Source organism: Macaca thibetana, chromosome 5 (assembly GCF_024542745.1).
Source record: "Macaca thibetana thibetana isolate TM-01 chromosome 5, ASM2454274v1, whole genome shotgun sequence".
Lineage (NCBI taxonomy): Eukaryota > Metazoa > Chordata > Mammalia > Primates > Cercopithecidae > Macaca > Macaca thibetana.
In genome coordinates this window covers 100,925,583-100,942,068 of record NC_065582.1, presented here as the reverse complement: position 1 = coordinate 100,942,068, position 16,486 = coordinate 100,925,583, and the positions used below count along the sequence as shown (strand labels likewise).

At 46.7% G+C, this 16,486-nt stretch overlaps 1 protein-coding gene and 1 long non-coding RNA gene across 5 annotated transcripts in view; both read left to right on the top strand.

Moving 5' to 3' along the window:
• The first annotated feature begins 3,494 nt into the window (after positions 1-3,494).
• PKD2 (polycystin 2, transient receptor potential cation channel) overlaps positions 3,495-16,486 on the top strand; it is a 72,618-nt gene continuing 59,626 nt past the window's right edge. The window contains exon 1 of the mRNA XM_050790520.1: positions 3,495-4,211. Within this exon, the coding sequence (XP_050646477.1) occupies positions 3,614-4,211 (598 nt within the window). The 5' untranslated portion in view covers positions 3,495-3,613. The remainder of the gene's footprint in view (positions 4,212-16,486) is intronic.
• Positions 11,744-12,427, top strand: LOC126954729 (uncharacterized). 4 transcript variants are annotated; one of them, XR_007725703.1, is made up of 3 exons: positions 11,744-11,838; positions 11,939-11,952; positions 12,410-12,427. It is a non-coding gene; the product is annotated as an uncharacterized LOC126954729 (long non-coding RNA). The 4 variants fall into 4 exon arrangements; XR_007725705.1 differs by lacking the exon at positions 11,939-11,952 and adding an exon at positions 11,901-11,914; XR_007725704.1 differs by lacking the exon at positions 12,410-12,427 and adding an exon at positions 12,029-12,046.

Below are 16,486 nucleotides of genomic sequence, written 5' to 3'. Positions count from 1 at the left end.
GTAAAATATAAGCTCACCTCTATTAGAGCTCGGCTTTTCCCCTATTTAATGAATTGCCATCTCTCCTAGTATTGTGCCTGGCATATAGTAGGTGCTTAGTAAGTATTTATCATGGAAGCCTCTAGGATGGGCATGGAGCCCTCACAGCCTCACAGAAACTCACAGCCTAGCTGGAACAAAGATAACCACAAAAACAATTATAATAGATGAAAACAGTTATCATAATTAAGATATAAGAGCTAAGACTAGTTCTAACACTATTAGCACATACATGTCAGACGGTGTTGTTCCACATGCTATGGTCTGGGTGTTTGTGTTCCCCCATAATTCATACATTGAAATCCTAACCTTCAAAGTGATGGTATAAGGAGGTAGGAACTCTGAGAGGTGATTACATCATGGGGGTGGAGCCCTCACAAATGGGATTAGTGCCCTTAGAGAAGAAGTTCAAGGGAGCTCTTTTGCCCCTTCTACCATAAGACACGGCTAGGAGGTGCAGCCTGTGAACCAGAAAGTGGACCCTCACCAGACAACAAATCAGCTGGTAGCATGATCTTGGACCATCCAGCTTCCAGAACTGTGAGAAATAAAGGTTCACTGTTTATAAGCCACCCAGTATATGGTATTTTTTATAGCAGCCCGAATGGACTAAAACACATGTATTAATTCACCTAATCCTCACAACAACCCTATGAGGTAGGCATTATCATTATCCTCATTTTTGGACGCACAAGGCGATGAAGTGACTTGCCCAAGGTCACACAGCTAGGAAGTAGGGAGCAAAATCGGAATCCAGGCAGTCTGGTTCCAGGGTCCTTACCACGAATTAGTGACTGCAGGCACAAGCACAGAGTAAGTGTGACTCAAAGACCACTGAAGTTTCTTCTGAGTCTGGGATTCCAGATGATTGCTTCACTAGTGCTAACAGTGAAGTATAGAAATATGGGGGAAATATTTATGAAACCTCTTCCATTTGGAACACACTGGTGCTGCTCAAACTTCGGATGCCTGATATTCCCCTGTGAAGATTCAGAATTTCAGGACTGGAATCCGGAAGATTCTGAGTCAATAAGGTTGGAACGGGGACCCAGTATCTATATTTTTAGCAAGTGCTCCAAGTGATGCTGGAGATCTTCTGATCACAGTTTGAAAACACTGTACTAGGCCTATTCTCCAGAGGACCCTTTGGCTCAGATTCTGCATTCTCTTTCCAGGCCTGGCTCTCCTCTATTGGAATGTGTCTGTAATAATCCTTTGACTCCGCAGTGCTGGTGGTGCTATTCAGGGCATCTTCAGCTTTAGAAGTTCCTTGGATGACAGGCACCATAACCCTTAACCCACTTGGTAATCTCTCATTTTTGGTCTGTCTCCTCTTGAGGGCCAGGGCCGTATCATACCCCACTCTACATGCCCAGATCTTAATTCAGGGCACAGGAAATGTCTTCAGAATGAACTGATGAATAGCATGAGCCAGGGCTGTACTCCAGACCCACCAGTCTTGCCTTTGAGAAGCTCACAGTTAAGAGAAGAACATGAATGTCTAAATTAACAAACTGCAGGATCAGGTAATAGGTAGCCATAACTACCTAAATATTAGCAGCATGTTATGTGTGCCTAGGGAACAAATGAATAATTTGCTACGGGGGATGGACGGCATGGGAGGCCATGCTAGAGGAGTAGATTAAGAGCTGTTATAGCTAAATTGTGTCCTCCCCAAAATTTGTGTTGAAGTCCTAACCCCCAGTACCTCAGAACATGACCATACTTGGAGATGGGGTCTTTACAGAAGTAATGAAGTGAAAACAAGGTCATGAGGGTAGGCCTTAATCCAATATGATGTATAAGAATAGACAATTAGGACACAGACGCATACGGAAGAGGGTAGAGGGCGTGAGGACACAGAAGCGGGGCCATCTGCAAGCCAAGGAGAGAGGCCTCAGAAGAAACCAGCCCTGCCAACACCTCCTGAGAAAATACCTTTTTTTCTTTTCTTTTTATTTCCTTCCTTCCTTCCTGTTTTTCTTTCTTTCTCTCTTTCTTCTCTTTCTCTCTTTCTTTCTCTATGAGACAGAGTCTCACTCTGTCTCCTGAGTGCAGTGGCCCGATCTCCGCTCACTACATCCTCTGCTTCCCGGGCTCAAGCGATCCTCCCACCTCAGCCTTCTGAGTAGCTGGGACCAAAGGCATACGCCACAAAGCCTGGCTAATTTTTGTATTTTTTGTAGAGACGGGGTGAGAAAATAAATTTCTGTTAAGCCACCCAGTCTCTGGTACTTTGTTATGGCAGCCCTAACAAACAAATACAGGAGCAGAATACAAGAATTTACTAAACCAAACAACGGAAATTAAATTTTATCCTTTAAGCTGCCAGAAGCCCACAGAGGTGTCTAAGCATCAACGTGACAAATAAGTAGCTTTGATTCCGCAATATAACCTGGAAATAGTGAGGACACCGACGTGGAGAATAGAGATGGAGTCGACAGAGATCAATTGTTCTAATGTGCAATAATGCAAGACATAAGATCAAGCCAGCAGGAGTGAGAAACAGCGATCATATCAGAGAGATATTTGTGGGACAAAAGTAACAAGAAGATGAGGTGTAAGCGGTGGAGGGTAAACGGCGAGCCTTCCCATGAAGAAGAGTGGCCTGGGAAGTGAGGAGGACAGCGAAGCCCCAACCCCCACCTGGGGATACGGGAAGGAAGTGAAGCAGGTTCCAGACAAGGGGACAAGATAATGGCTTAGGGTAGGATAAGTTTCAGACAATTGCAGAGCATCACGTTAGATGTGTTCAGAAGAGTGGAAACAAAGTCCTGTGCCTAGGCCCTCATGCAGGATTCTGTTGCTATAAGTCAGTGCTGGCCGCGGGGAGACGGAAGATCACGGTGGAGGCACCAGCGATCCGAGAGTCCTAAGACGAATCCCTGGGTCCCCACAATGTGTGGAGAGGGAAGCCAACCAAAGATCGAGAAAGCATCTCCAAACCAGCAGAATCAGGGACAGGAGGCCCGTCAAATGCACAGCAAGTCAGCCTTGGTAGTTTGCAAATGAAAAGATTTCTTTGCCCCGCTGGAGACTTCAGCTCAGGCTGGATGTCGCTAATTCACATCATCTCACCAAAAGGTTCTTTCCCTGCACTTTGGTAAATCGAGGCAGAAGTGGCTAGTGGTTAACGGGCACCCAAGAGTTTTCTTGGTGTCGGGCAGGCAGCGACAGCTCCAGGAGCTCTTTCCCTGCAGGCGGGCGGGCGGGTGAGCGGGCGGGTCAGCGACTCCCGCCCTTCCCAGGCCTTCCCGGGAATGGAATGTGGGCGCCCGCGCCCGGGCTCCGGTTCCACTTGGAACGCGGGCCCGGGAGCCGCAGGGCAAGCGCGCAGACCGCGGGGGCGGCTCCCGCGCGCCTCCCTCCTCAGCGCGCCGCGGCCGATGGGCGAGGCGGGGCGAGGCCAGAGGGAGGCGGGCCGAGGAGGCGGGAGAGGGTACGCGGGACCGCGGGTAGGTCGGGGGCGGGGAGCAGGAGGCGGCGGGCGCCGCGAAGAAAGGAACATGGCTCCTGAGGCGCATAGCGCCGAGCGCGGCGCCGGGCACCCGTGCGCCGGACGCCAGTGACCGCGATGGTGAACTCCAGCCGCGTGCAGCCTCAGCAGCCCGGGGACGCCAAGCGGCCGCCAGCGCCCCGCGCGCCGGACCCGGGCCGGCTGATGGCGGGCTGCGCGGCCGTGGGCGCCAGCCTCGCCGCCCCCGGCGGCCTCCGCGACCAGCGGGGCCTGGAGATCGAGATGCAGCGCATCCGGCAGGCGGCTGCGCGGGACCCCCCGGCCGGAGCCTCGGCCTCCCCTTCTCCTCCGCTTTCGTCGTGCTCCCGGCAGGCGTGGAGCCGCGATAACCCCGGCTTCGAGGCCGAGGAGGAGGAGGAGGAGGAGGTGGAAGGGGAAGAAGGCGGAATGGTGGTGGAGATGGACGTAGAGTGGCGCCCGGGCAGCCGGAGGTCGGCGGCCTCCTCGGCCGTGAGCTCCGCAGGCGCGCGGGGCCGGGGGCTTGGGGGCTACCACAGCGCGGGCCACCCGAGCGGGAGGCGGCGCCGGCGAGAGGACCAGGGCCCGCCGTGCCCCAGCCCGGCCGGCGGTGGGGACCCGCTGCATCGCCACCTCCCCCTGGACGGGCAGGCGCCCCGAGTGGCCTGGGCGGAGAGGCTGGTTCGCGGGCTGCGAGGTAAGAGCGCGCGACCCGCAGCTGCCAATGCACAAACCTGAACGGCCGGCGCCAGCCGGGGCCATCTCCCGCGACGGCCGCTCCCGGGGTTCCATCTCGCATCCCCTCTGCGTTGCGCCTGCCTTGGAAGCGCATTCCCCACCTCCGCTAATCCTGCCCTATTTCCGGTACCCAGCGCTGAATTCCACTGCGCTCTTGTTGGTGCACATTTATTGAATACCTCCTTCTTTAGGATATGTCACTATAGTCTTTTTTTTAACTGAAAATTAGTGAAAGCCTAATTAGAGTGAAAGAGTACATCTGGGTTTTTTTTTTTTTTTTTCTTGTAGGGGAAAAAATGAAAATTACTTGTAGTATAACTGATGGTAGTTGCAACTGCATATTTGATAATGTCACAGAATCTAAAGGAAAATGTTACAGTCACCCGTGGTTTCCTTCTTACCTGGATGCTGCATTGTCCCGGGCTGAAAAGGGTAGCAGTACAGAACATATAATGTCAAGTTGTGGGAGGAGTGTGGCAGATTGTCATTGATGAATTTTTTTGGTGATGTGTGTGTTTGTTTTGGGGAGTGGGAGCTGTTGAGAACACCACAAATAGAATAAAATAATATCCGTGAAGTTACTTGGCCGTTTCTGATTCTAGACATTTTTCTAAAAACAGTTGCAAAGGAAAATTACATTGTTTTAAAAAAATTTGATGTTTTTAAATAACTAAATTAATGTTCTTTGAAATGCCACCAAAATGATGAAGTCACCAGATAGCAGCTGATAAATGTATCTGAGTCCAGTGCGCTCAGCTCTACAAAAGGCAGAAGAGGAATTTTCGAATTTGCCAGTGCCCCAGTAAGAGGACATGAATTTTCCAATACCAGAGGAAATTATCTTTTTACAAATTTTGTCAGAGGTGTCCTTGGAAAAGTGTCGCGTTTGCTTTAACCTCCAAATTATTTTAATCTATATTTTTAAGAGTTTCCATTCTCAGTTGTTTTGAGTTTTTCTTGTTCTTCCCCTTATGTCAGTTTTGCAAGTCTTGCACAAAAACAATCCAGGTGCTGTTACAGCAATGTGATTAAAACCAGGTCAGGCCTACACAATAATCCCAGTTCCACCACTCATTTGCTGTATGACCTTGAGCAAGTTACTTAACCTCTCTGAGCCCCGATTTTTGGTTTTTGTTTTTTAAAGATATGATCATAACGCTTAGTCCTTGACTCGTTGAGAGAATTAAATGAGCGAACACATAAAATGTGCAGCGTGTATTTGCCATGTGTTAGCACTTCAGAAATATACATGTAAACATTTTGGTACTTCTTTTATGGAGGTACTTACACTAGTTAATTCAAGGCATGGTGGGGAACAAAAGATCCTTTTTGGATAACCTGTGTTAGTAGGTTAATGATTAATAAAACACACTTTTTAAGGTTCAAAACTAGATTAATTAAATTATATGTTATTTTACACCATTTAAAATGTGCATTTAAAAAATATTCACTGAAGTGAAACAGAAGTTCCTTTTAAGTTAATAAATAATGGTAAGTTGCATGATCCTTTTAACTCAGTTTAAGAATTTGATAACACACCTAACTTTGTTTGAATAAACTTAATAATAGAATATAGAGAAATAAAATATATATTTCATATGAGTATGTATGTAAATTTATTTCTTTTAAAGAAAAATTTCAGGAAACAATGAATAAGCTCCTAGTCATAAAACCTCTAGTGAAAGCGTGTCAGTGGTCTGATTTGTAGGCGAGCAGACTCAGGACTCAGGAATTTTTTTTTTTTTTTAAGAGACAGGGTCTCATTCTGTCACCGAGGCTGGAGTGCGGGGAAGTGAAAGTAGCTCACTGCAGCCTCAAACTCCTGGGCTCAAGCTGCCCTCCCACCTCAGCTTCCCAAGTAGTTAGGATTACAGGTGCAAGCTGCTGCTCCTACCTGAAATATAAAATTCTTAAATAAATTGTTATTCCTTTCTTTTATGAAGAAATATAATTGATATTCTTGTCACTTATTCAATAAGCACATTTGTTAAATATTTAGCACCTACTGTGAAGATAGCACTGTGCTAGCTGCTATGAAGAAATAAACTAGAATAGCATATCACTGTTTTCCTATGGACGAAAACCCAGAAAGGTAAAATAAGTAGCCATGAATGGGTTGAGATTCCCCCCGCCCCCTTTGAATACTAATGACAGAAATCTTATATGCGCTATGTAAGCAGTGCCCTAGGGTCAGAACAGAAAGTAACTTGCAATTTTTAAAGGTAGGAGAAATGACCGAAGTTTGGAGTGGTCAGAGTTTCCCTGGAAGTCTCTTGCCTGTGGGACTTCGTATGACTCACTCAGACTACCTGAGCCTGAGCTCCTCATTTATAAAATGGAGGAGTTGAACCTAGCCTCCAAGGTCCCTTCTAGCCTCACCATGCTCTGGTTTATTGTTTAATGATATGAATCCAAGATGGACAAATGGTCGATTTTGCTGCTTCTACAGTAGATAGATCTATCTTCTTAGTGGAAGTAAAATAGTAAAGAAGACATGTTTGAGGCCTGTTTGCAGGATGCATTGTATCTCATCAAGGAATTGAGAATGTATCCCTAAATATTAGGAAGGAGTTGAAAGTTTCTGAGCAGGAACAGAACATGCTGAAAGGAAATTGAGTCAGCAGCGTGGCGTACAGGAGAGCTTGGCAGAGGAAGACAGGAGGCAAGAAGACCTGTGGGAGGCAGCCAGAAAGGAGGTGAAGAGGGCCGGCAAAGGAAGCCAAGGATGATTGAAGAGAGGCCAGGCGCGGTGGCTCAAGCCTGTAATCCCAGCACTTTGGGAGGCCGAGACGGGCGGATCACGAGGTCAGGAGATCGAGACCATCCTGGCTAACACGGTGAAACCCCGTCTTTACTAAAAAATACAAAAAACTAGCCGGGCGTGGTGGCGGGCGCCTGTAGTCCCAGCTACTCGGGAGGCTGAGGCAGGAGAATGGCGTAAACCTGGGAGGCGGAGCTTGCAGTGAGCTGAGATCTGGCCACTGCACTCCAGCCTGGGCCACAGAGCGAGACTCCGTCTCAAAAAAAAAAAAAAAAGATTTAAAGACGAAGCGCAGACTTAAAAGTATCCTCAGATATTTGTTTATTCTTTTCTTAACAAACTCTTTCAGTACAAAGATAAAATGTGGCACTCTGAGTCATAAAATTTTCTGAATTTCAGAAGTTGAATATTTTTCTGAATGTATCAACCTGTTAAAGTCAGTTCCTGTTTGTTATTTTAGGCATATATTCTTGGGCTTTTTTTTTTGTTTTTTCTAGAGAAACTATGAAGTACCAGCTGTACAAGTAAGGGTAGGCCAAACTGCTAAAACAGATACCTCCCTCCCCTTCAGTACCCTGAAGAACAAGAAGTTAATTTTTTGCTCATGTAACATTTCGGAGAGGGTATTCCAGGTTAGCAGCAGCTTTCCCCCATATGGTTATTAAGGGATCCAGGCTTCTTCCCTGCTGGCTCTCCCAGGGCCCTGTCATTGCCTCTGTGGTTGTGGCTTAACAGCCACATGTAGGTTCTGGTGGAGAGTGTGAAGAAGGCTTGCCACTGCTGTTTCCTTAAAGGCCTTGTCCTAGAAATGGCCCACATCACTTTCAGTCATGACCCATTGGCAAAGTTCTTAATTATTTAGCCAAGGATACCTACAAGGGAGGCTGGAAAATGTAATGTAGGCATGTGCCCAGGAGGGAAAAAATGAATTTCAATAGATGGCTAGCGATGGCCTTATTAGTGCTCAGACTCAAATGAAATAGTAAGTCGACTCATTTCTTCTAAAATAATTGGGTCTTGACATAGAAATTGGTGTGTGTGCTGATTGTGTTTAATAAGTGACCTCCAGTGCAGTTATTTTATTTTGCCACACTTTATGCAATTTTTATTTTTTCTGCCTTCCCTTTTGATGTCTAAAGGGAAGCATAACTAATTATTGGAAAAGTTATTGAAACTTAAAAAAAGATTTGAACTTGGCTTTAGTTGATGCTACCCCACAGAAACTGCAAACATCCAACTCACCGTTCTTAGTTGCTGCTAGTGATAGTCTATACACAGTGACTCATGAATTTAGCCTGTCTTGAGGCTTCAGAACTTAGTCTTAGGTCGTCACCAGAAGAGCATTATCCTAAATTACAGCTTTTCAATGGAGGGGAGGGGCAATCTTGCCCCTCAGGGGACATTTAGCAATCTCTGGAGATATTTTTGATTGTCATACCTAGGGGGATGCCCCTGGCATCTCCTGGTTTGAGGTTAAGGATGCTACTAATCTACAATGCACAGTACAGTCCCTGCCACACACCCTACAAAGCATTCTCCCACCCAAATTACCAGGAGTGAGGACTTTGAGAAACCCTGCCCCAGACTGTTAAATTCAAAAAGAAATAATGGTTTATTACTCACTGTGTGCCAGGCACTGTGTTAAAATCCTTATATTCATAGTGTCATTTTTATCCTCACAACAACCTGTGAAGAAAGAACTATCATCCATCACCACTTCACTGTTGAGGGCACTAAGCCTTCTAAAGGTTAAATGACTTGCCCAGGGCCACAACTAGTAGATGTTGCAGTCAGGACTTAATTCCAGGCACTTTGTGTTCAAAGTGTTTCTCATCCACTGTGCTGTATGCCAGTAGTGCCCAAACCTAACTTTAGCCAGCAATTGTCTGCATCTCTTTAGTTTATGAACATTTATTTATTAGGGCATGCAGGATAAATCATACCAACACAGTCCATGTATCCAGAATTCTAATTGATCTAGGGAGTGGGAGAGCCTGCCTCTCTATAATTTTTTTTTAAATTGGTGTGACATATATATAACATAAAGTTGGCCATTTTAACCATTTTAAGTACGTAATTGAGTAGCATTAAGTAGATTTATTATATTATGTAAATGGACTTAACGCAATTTATTTCCAGAACTTTTATCATCCCAAACAGAAACTCTGTACTCATTAAACAATAGCTCCCTGTTTCCCCATTCCCTCTTGCCCTAGTCCCAGGTAACCTCCATTCTACTTTCCGTCTGTGAGTCTCCCTATTCTAGCTACCTGATATAAGTGAAATCAGACCATGTTTGATCTTTTGTGTCTAGCTTATTCACTTAGCATAATATTTTCAAGGTTTATCCATGCGTGAAAATTTCCTTCCTTTTTACGACCGAATAGGATTTCATTGTGTGTGTACACACACATTGTGCACACACAGTGAAATCCTATTCGGTCGTAAAAAGGAAGTTTGCATTCATATGTACACACACACCACATTTTGTTTATCCATTCATCAGTTCGTGGGCATTTATGGTTTTTTTCCACCTTTTGACTGTTGTGACTTTCCCTTTATTTTTAATCTGAACTTTACTCCATCACTTCCTCCCTTTCCTTTTTTATTTGCACCATAATTTTGAACAAGCAGACTTTGTATTTTCATTACTCTGGGGATTTTTTTGAGGGAGGCTTGCTGCCCTTGGGGTTATGATAAGGTTGTGCCGGTAACAGAATTCATGCAGTAAAAAACTTTTATGGGACTTTCTTTTGTGATAGGTACTAGGGATGCAGAGATGAATAGTACAAGGTCTCAACCTTCAAGGACCTCAGGGTTTAGTAGAGAAAACAGAGGTATAAGTAAGTCATTGCAATGCCAGTTCCCAGATATGGGAGGATTCCAACAAAGGGAGGATCAGGCCAGGCACAGCAGCTCATGCCTGTAGTCCCAACACTTTGGGAAGCTGAGATGGGAGGATCACTTAAGCCTAGCAGTTCAAGGCTACCCTGGGCAACGTAGTGAGTGGCAAAAAATACAAAAATTAGCCAGGCAGGATGGCACATGCCTGTAGTCCCAATTATTTGGGAGGTTGGGGTGGGGGAATCAGCTGAGCCTGGGAGATTGAGACTGCAGTGAGCTGTGATCACACCACTGTACTCCAGCTTGGGTGACAGAGTGACAGCCTGTATCTAAAAAAAAAAAAAAAGGGAGAGAGAGAGAGAGGATCAGATCTACCTGGAGAGGTCAGAGAAGGTTTCCAGAGAGAATAAAACTTGAGCTACATTTTGAAGAATGAGGGGGGAATACAAGGAGGGAAAAATAACAGGAACAAGACCTGTTCCTGTTACAGCAAACCTGTAACTCCCGCCATGGAATGGGCACATTTTCCTGTAGACAGTTGGAGCAAGTATGGGCTTCAAGCTTAGGGGGCTGATATGATCACTTGTCAATCTGAAGATGACTCTTGCAACAGTGTAGAGGACAGGGTGAGGTGGATAGGTTGGCGGCCGACAGACTAGGTCAGTGTAGAGGATAGGGTGAGGTGGATAGGTTGCGGCTGACAGACTAGGTCAGTGTAGAGGATAGGGTAAGGTGGATAGGTTGGCGGCTGACAGACTAGGTCAGTGTAGAGGATAGGGTAAGGTGGATAGGTTGGCGGCTGACAGACTAGGTCAGTGTAGAGGATAGGGTGAGGTGGATAGGTTGGCGGCCGACAGACTAGGTCAGTGTAGAGGATAGGGTGAGGTGGATAGGTTGGTAACCAGTGTAGAGGACACGGTGAGGTGGATAGGTTAGTGGCCAGTGTAGAGGACAGGGTGAGGTGGATAGGTTGGTGACCAGTGTAGAGGACAGGGTGAGGTGGATAGGTTAGTGACCAGTGTAGAGGACAGGGTGAGGTGGATAGGTTAGTGGTCAGTGTAGAGGACAGGGTGAGAGGTGGATAGGTTGGTGACCAGTGTAGAGGACAGGGTGAGGTGGATAGGTTGGTGCCCAGTGTAGAGGACAGGGTGAGGTGGACAGGTTGGTGGCCAGTGTAGAGGACAGGGTGAGGTGGATAGGTTGGTGGTCAGGGTGTGGAGGTTGGTGGTCAGTGTGTAAGGACAGGGTGAGGTGGATAGGTTAGTGGCCAGTGTAGAGGACACGGTGAGGTGGATAGGTTGGTGGCCAGTGTAGAGGACAGGGTGAGGTGGATAGGTTGGTGGCCAGTGTAGAGGACAGGGTGAGGTGGATAGGTTGGTGGTCAGTGTAGAGGACAGGGTGAGGTGGATAGGTTGGTGGTCAGTGTAGAGGACAGGGTGAGGTGGATAGGTTGGTGACCAGTGTAGAGGACAGGGTGAGGTGGATAGGTTGGTGACCAGTGTAGAGGACAGGGTGAGGTGGATAGGTTGGTGGTCAGTGTAGAGGACACGGTGAGGTGGATAGGTTGGTGACCAGTGTAGAGGACAGGGTGAGGTGGATAGGTTAGTGGCCAGTGTAGAGGACAGGGTAAGGTGGATAGGTTAGTGGCCAGTGTAGAGGACAGGGTGAGGTGGACAGGTTGGTGACCAGTGTAGAGGACAGGGTGAGGTGGACAGGTTGGTGGCCAGTGTAGAGGACAGGGTGAGGTGGATAGGTTGGTGGCCAGTGTAGAGGATAGGGTGAGGTGGATAGGTTGGTAACCAGTGTAGAGGACAGGGTGAGGTGGATAGGTTGGTGGCCAGTGTAGAGGACAGGGTGAGGTGGATAGGTTGGTAACCAGTGTAGAGGACAGGGTGAGGTGGATAGGTTGGTAACCAGTGTAGAGGACACGGTGAGGTGGATAGGTTAGTGGCCAGTGTAGAGGACAGGGTGAGGTGGATAGGTTGGTGGTCAGTGTAGAGGACAGGGTGAGGTGGACAGGTTGGTGACCAGTGTAGAGGATAGGGTGAGGTGGATAGGTTGGTGACCAGTGTAGAGGATAGGGTGAGGTGGATAGGTTGGTGACCAGTGTAGAGGACAGGGTGAGGTGGATAGGTTGGTGACCAGTGTAGAGGACAGGGTGAGGTGGACAGGTTGGTGGCCAGTGTAGAGGACAGGGTGAGGTGGACAGGTTGGTGACCAGTGTAGAGGACAGGGTGAGGTGGATAGGTTGGTGACCAGTGTAGAGGACAGGGTGAGGTGGATAGGTGTAGTGGCCAGTGTAGAGGACAGGGTGAGGTGGATAGGTTGGTGACCAGTGTAGAGGACAGGGTGAGGTGGATAGGTTGGTGGCCAGTGTAGAGGACAGGGTGAGGTGGATAGGTTGGTGACCAGTGTAGAGGACAGGGTGAGGTGGATAGGTTGGTGACCAGTGTAGAGGACAGGGTAAGGTGGATAGGTTAGTGGCCAGTGTAGAGGACAGGGTGAGGTGGATAGGTTGGTGGCCAGTGTAGAGGACAGGGTGAGGTGGACAGGTTGGTGGCCAGTGTAGAGGACAGGGTGAGGTGGATAGGTTGGTGACCAGTGTAGAGGACAGGGTAAGGTGGATAGGTTAGTGGCCAGTGTAGAGGATAGGGTGAGGTGGATAGGTTGGCGGCCGACAGACTAGGTCAGGAGAGGGCTGACCAAGAGGAGGAGGGGTGACGAGGGCTGGAACCAAGGCATATGAGCTGCAATGGAAAGAAGCTAGGTAGAAGAGAAATAAAAACCGTCAGAACTGTGGAACCAACTCCATGGGAGGGATAAGAAGAAGGCCTATTCTAGGGTGAAACCCAAATTTCTGGCATGGTACCATTAACCCAGACAGAAAGAGTAGATTTTCAGAGAAAGAAAAAGAAACAAATTTTTGGGGAGGTGAGTGTGAGCTCTCTAGAGAATATGCAGGTAGAACTACATGTTAACTGTAGCATATACTTGTCTGCACCTCAGGAGATGACTGATTAAGAATTCAGGATTCAGGCCAGGCACGGTGGCACACACCTTTAATCCCAGCTGCTTAAGAGACTGAGGCGGCAGGATTGCTTGAGCCTGGGAATCCGAGACCAGCCTGGGCAACATAGCAAGACACTGTCTCAAAAAAAAAGAGAAGAAAAAAAAGAAATTCAAGATTCAGGAGTCAATATTACTTAAGGTAGCAACTGTCTTTTCTATAGAAAATGGACAAATATAGATAAAAGCCACTTCCCTTTTTAAAAGTGTCCCTACAATTCAAATGAATACTAGGAAGGATTGTATTCATTCTTGTAAATGAGACTCACATGTGTCTTAGCACAAAAAGAGGATTCTTTTATGATATAAATACACTGAGAATTTGGTCAGGCCATCACAATGAACTGATAGTTCATACGGATTTGAGTCTTTATACCACTCTGAAATCTGGACCAACTGGGCCTCCAAAAGGCCATTTTGCAGATCTGGGCTTGTTTCTGAAGCTACAGACAGGCCGCTTCCAAGCACTCTTAAGTGCTCCACAAGTAATATTTCTAATTCCCAAGGACAACCCCACAAAAAGGTACTCTTACTTCATTTTTAGATGAGGAAGCGGAGGCTCATGATGTCAGGTAAGCTTTCTCAGCTCCCAAGTGGTTAAGCCCTCAGTTTAATATCATTTGACTCCAAAGCCCTGCGTTGCACCATGCCTTGATAATAGGCCATATGGGTTTCATGTATTTCAGATGGGGCAGGGTAGTGTGAGGTGAAAGATCCACAATTAACCTTTTAACCATGGAACTGAAATATTAACAGATGAAGTGATACAATAGCTGGAATTAATTCTAAAATAATTGGGGTGGTAATGGTCTGTGACCTGTTAGGAACCAGGCCGCAGAGCAGGAGGTGAGCAGCAGGCTAGTGAGCATTACTACCTCCTGTCAGATCAGCAGTAGCATCAGATGGGTGAGGATGTAAATGAACTAGGATTGGCATTGAGTTGAGATTGTTGGATCTAGGTGATAGATTTGTCATTATATCATTCTCTCTTTGTGATATTTCTGATATTTTCTAAAATAAAAAGTTGTAGTTATTTATTTATTTAGACAGAGTTTCACTCTTGTTGCCCAGGCTGGAATGCAGTGGTGTGATCTCGGCTCACTGCAGCCTCTGCCTCCCGGGTTCAAGCGATTCTCCTGCCTCAGCCTCCCGAGTAGCTGGGATTACAGCCTCCCGAGTAGCTCGCCACCACACCCAGCTAACTTTTGTATTTTTAGTAGAGACGAGGTTTCACCGTGTTGGTCAGGCTGGTCTCAAAACCCCTGACCTCAGGTGATCCACCCACCTCGGCCTCCCAGAGTGCTGGGATTACAGGCGTGAGCCACCGTGCCCAGCCAATAAAAAGTCTTTGAAAGGGTTTAGATAAAATAGTTGGGGAAATGACATTTTTGTTCAAAGCCAACTATTTATGTTTGGAATATCTTTTGTGCTTGGAGTTCTCCATTACAGAGTTCCCCAGTGTTCATATTAAGAAGTAACATTGTGCAGAGGAATGCACTGTTTAGATCAGCAGTCCCCAGCCTTTTTGGCACCAGGGACCAGTTTCATGGAAGACAATTCTTCCACAGACCTGGGGTGGGAAGTGTTTGGGGATGAAAGTGTTCCACCTCAGATCATCAGGCATTAGTGAGATTCTCATAAGGAGCGGGCAATCTAGATTCCTCACATGCGTAGTTCACAATAGGGTTGTCACTCCTGTGAGAATCGAATGCCACCGCTGATCTGACAGGAGGCAGGGCTCCGGCGGTAAAGCTTGCTCGCCTGCAGCTCACCTCCTGCTGTGGAGCCCGGTTCCTAACAGTTCATGGACCAGTACCCATCTGCAGCCTGGGGACTGGGGACCGTGCTTTAGATGATGTACTCTGGCTTTGCATTCTGGCATTAGCTAAGCACCCTCTTAAAGGAAGTTGGGTCTATACTCATTCCGTGTTCTCCCTAACAGCTGGAAACATTGAATACCTGCAGTGCTGGGAAGTTACTCCCACCACAACTAGAACAGCTGTGGGAAAGACAACAGTTGATTTTGAAGAATGTCATCAATTTGCACATGATTCCGTCCTTAACCATTCTTATCCTAACAGCTCTGCCAAACATGGAGAATAGTTGGCTGCAGGACAGCTATTTTTCCTACTTGTAGATGCAACTATTTCTCACCCATCCGGATGTAAAAGGTCCTTGTACCCTAAGATTGGTCCTACATACACACCCAGTGGGAAAATGGGATGAAAAATTTAAAGCAGTAAATATTTGAGGAAGTAGAGTAATTTAGAAAAAGAAAATACACAGGGCCAAGCACAGTGGCTCACATCTGTAATCCCAGCACTTTGAGAGGCCAAGGCGAAAGGATTGCTTGAGCTCAGGAGTTTGAGGCCAGCCTAAGCAATGTAGTGAGACCCCACATCTATAAAAATTAAAAACTTAGTTGGATTTGGCAGTATGTGCCTGTAGTTTAAGCTACTTGGGAGGCTGAGCTGAGGCAGGAGGATTGTTTGAGCCCAGGTGGTCAAGGCTGCAGTGGGCCGTGATTGTGCCAGAGTATTCCAGCCTGGGTGATAGAGTGAGACTCTGTCTCAAAAAAAAAAAAAAAGACAGAAAAAAAGAAAGAAAATATATGGAGGTATATAATATAAAAATATAAATAAGGGAGGCCGAGTGCAGTGGCATGCCTCTAATCCCAGCACTTTGGGAGGCTGAAGCAGGAGGATCACTTGAGGCCGAGAATTCGAAACCAGCCTGGGCAACATATTGACACCTCATCTCTGTGAAAAATCAAAAAATGAGGTGGAAGGGTGGCTTGAGCCCAGGAGGTCAAGGCTTCAGTGAGCTGTGATTGCATCACTACACTCCAGGCTGGGTAACAGAGAGAGACCCTGCCTCAAAATAAATAAATTCATACATACATATGAGGACTTGTTTCTTTCCATTTGAAATGTTTCATTCAAAGGCTAGAATTAAATTGCCATAGGCCATCACAAGTTTAACTTGAATAAATTATTTTTTTTCCGAGATGGAGTCTCACTCTGTCACTCAGGCTGGAGTGCAGTGGTGTGATCTTGGCTCACTGCAACCTCTGTCTCCCGGGTTCAAGCGATTCTCCTGCCTTAGCCTCCCATGTAGCTGGGATTACAGGTGCCCACCACCACACCTGGCTAAGTTTTGTATTTTTAGTAGAGACGGGGTTTCACCATGTTGACCAGACTGGTCTCGAACTCCAGACCTCAAGTGATCTACCCGCCTCAGCCTCCCAAGTGCTGGGATTATGGGCGTGAGCCACCGCACCCAGCCTAGCTTGAAGAAAATTTGATAGGAGTTTGTTTTTTCTATTTATAGGCCAAGCAATACCATGTATAAATATTAAGAATCATGGCTGTTCCTTAGTGCCTAGTTGTTTATAAACCATGAGAGAGAATGAAATCATTGACCAAGTGAGACAGGGCAACAGTCTTCCCTGGGAGTAAAGAGACGAGCAGTTTCTGTTGACATATATTTTAGGCCTGGCCTCCAAAAAAAAATTTAGCCAAAGCAGTGGTGTGTTGGTGTCCAGGGCTACCGAGCCTAATCTT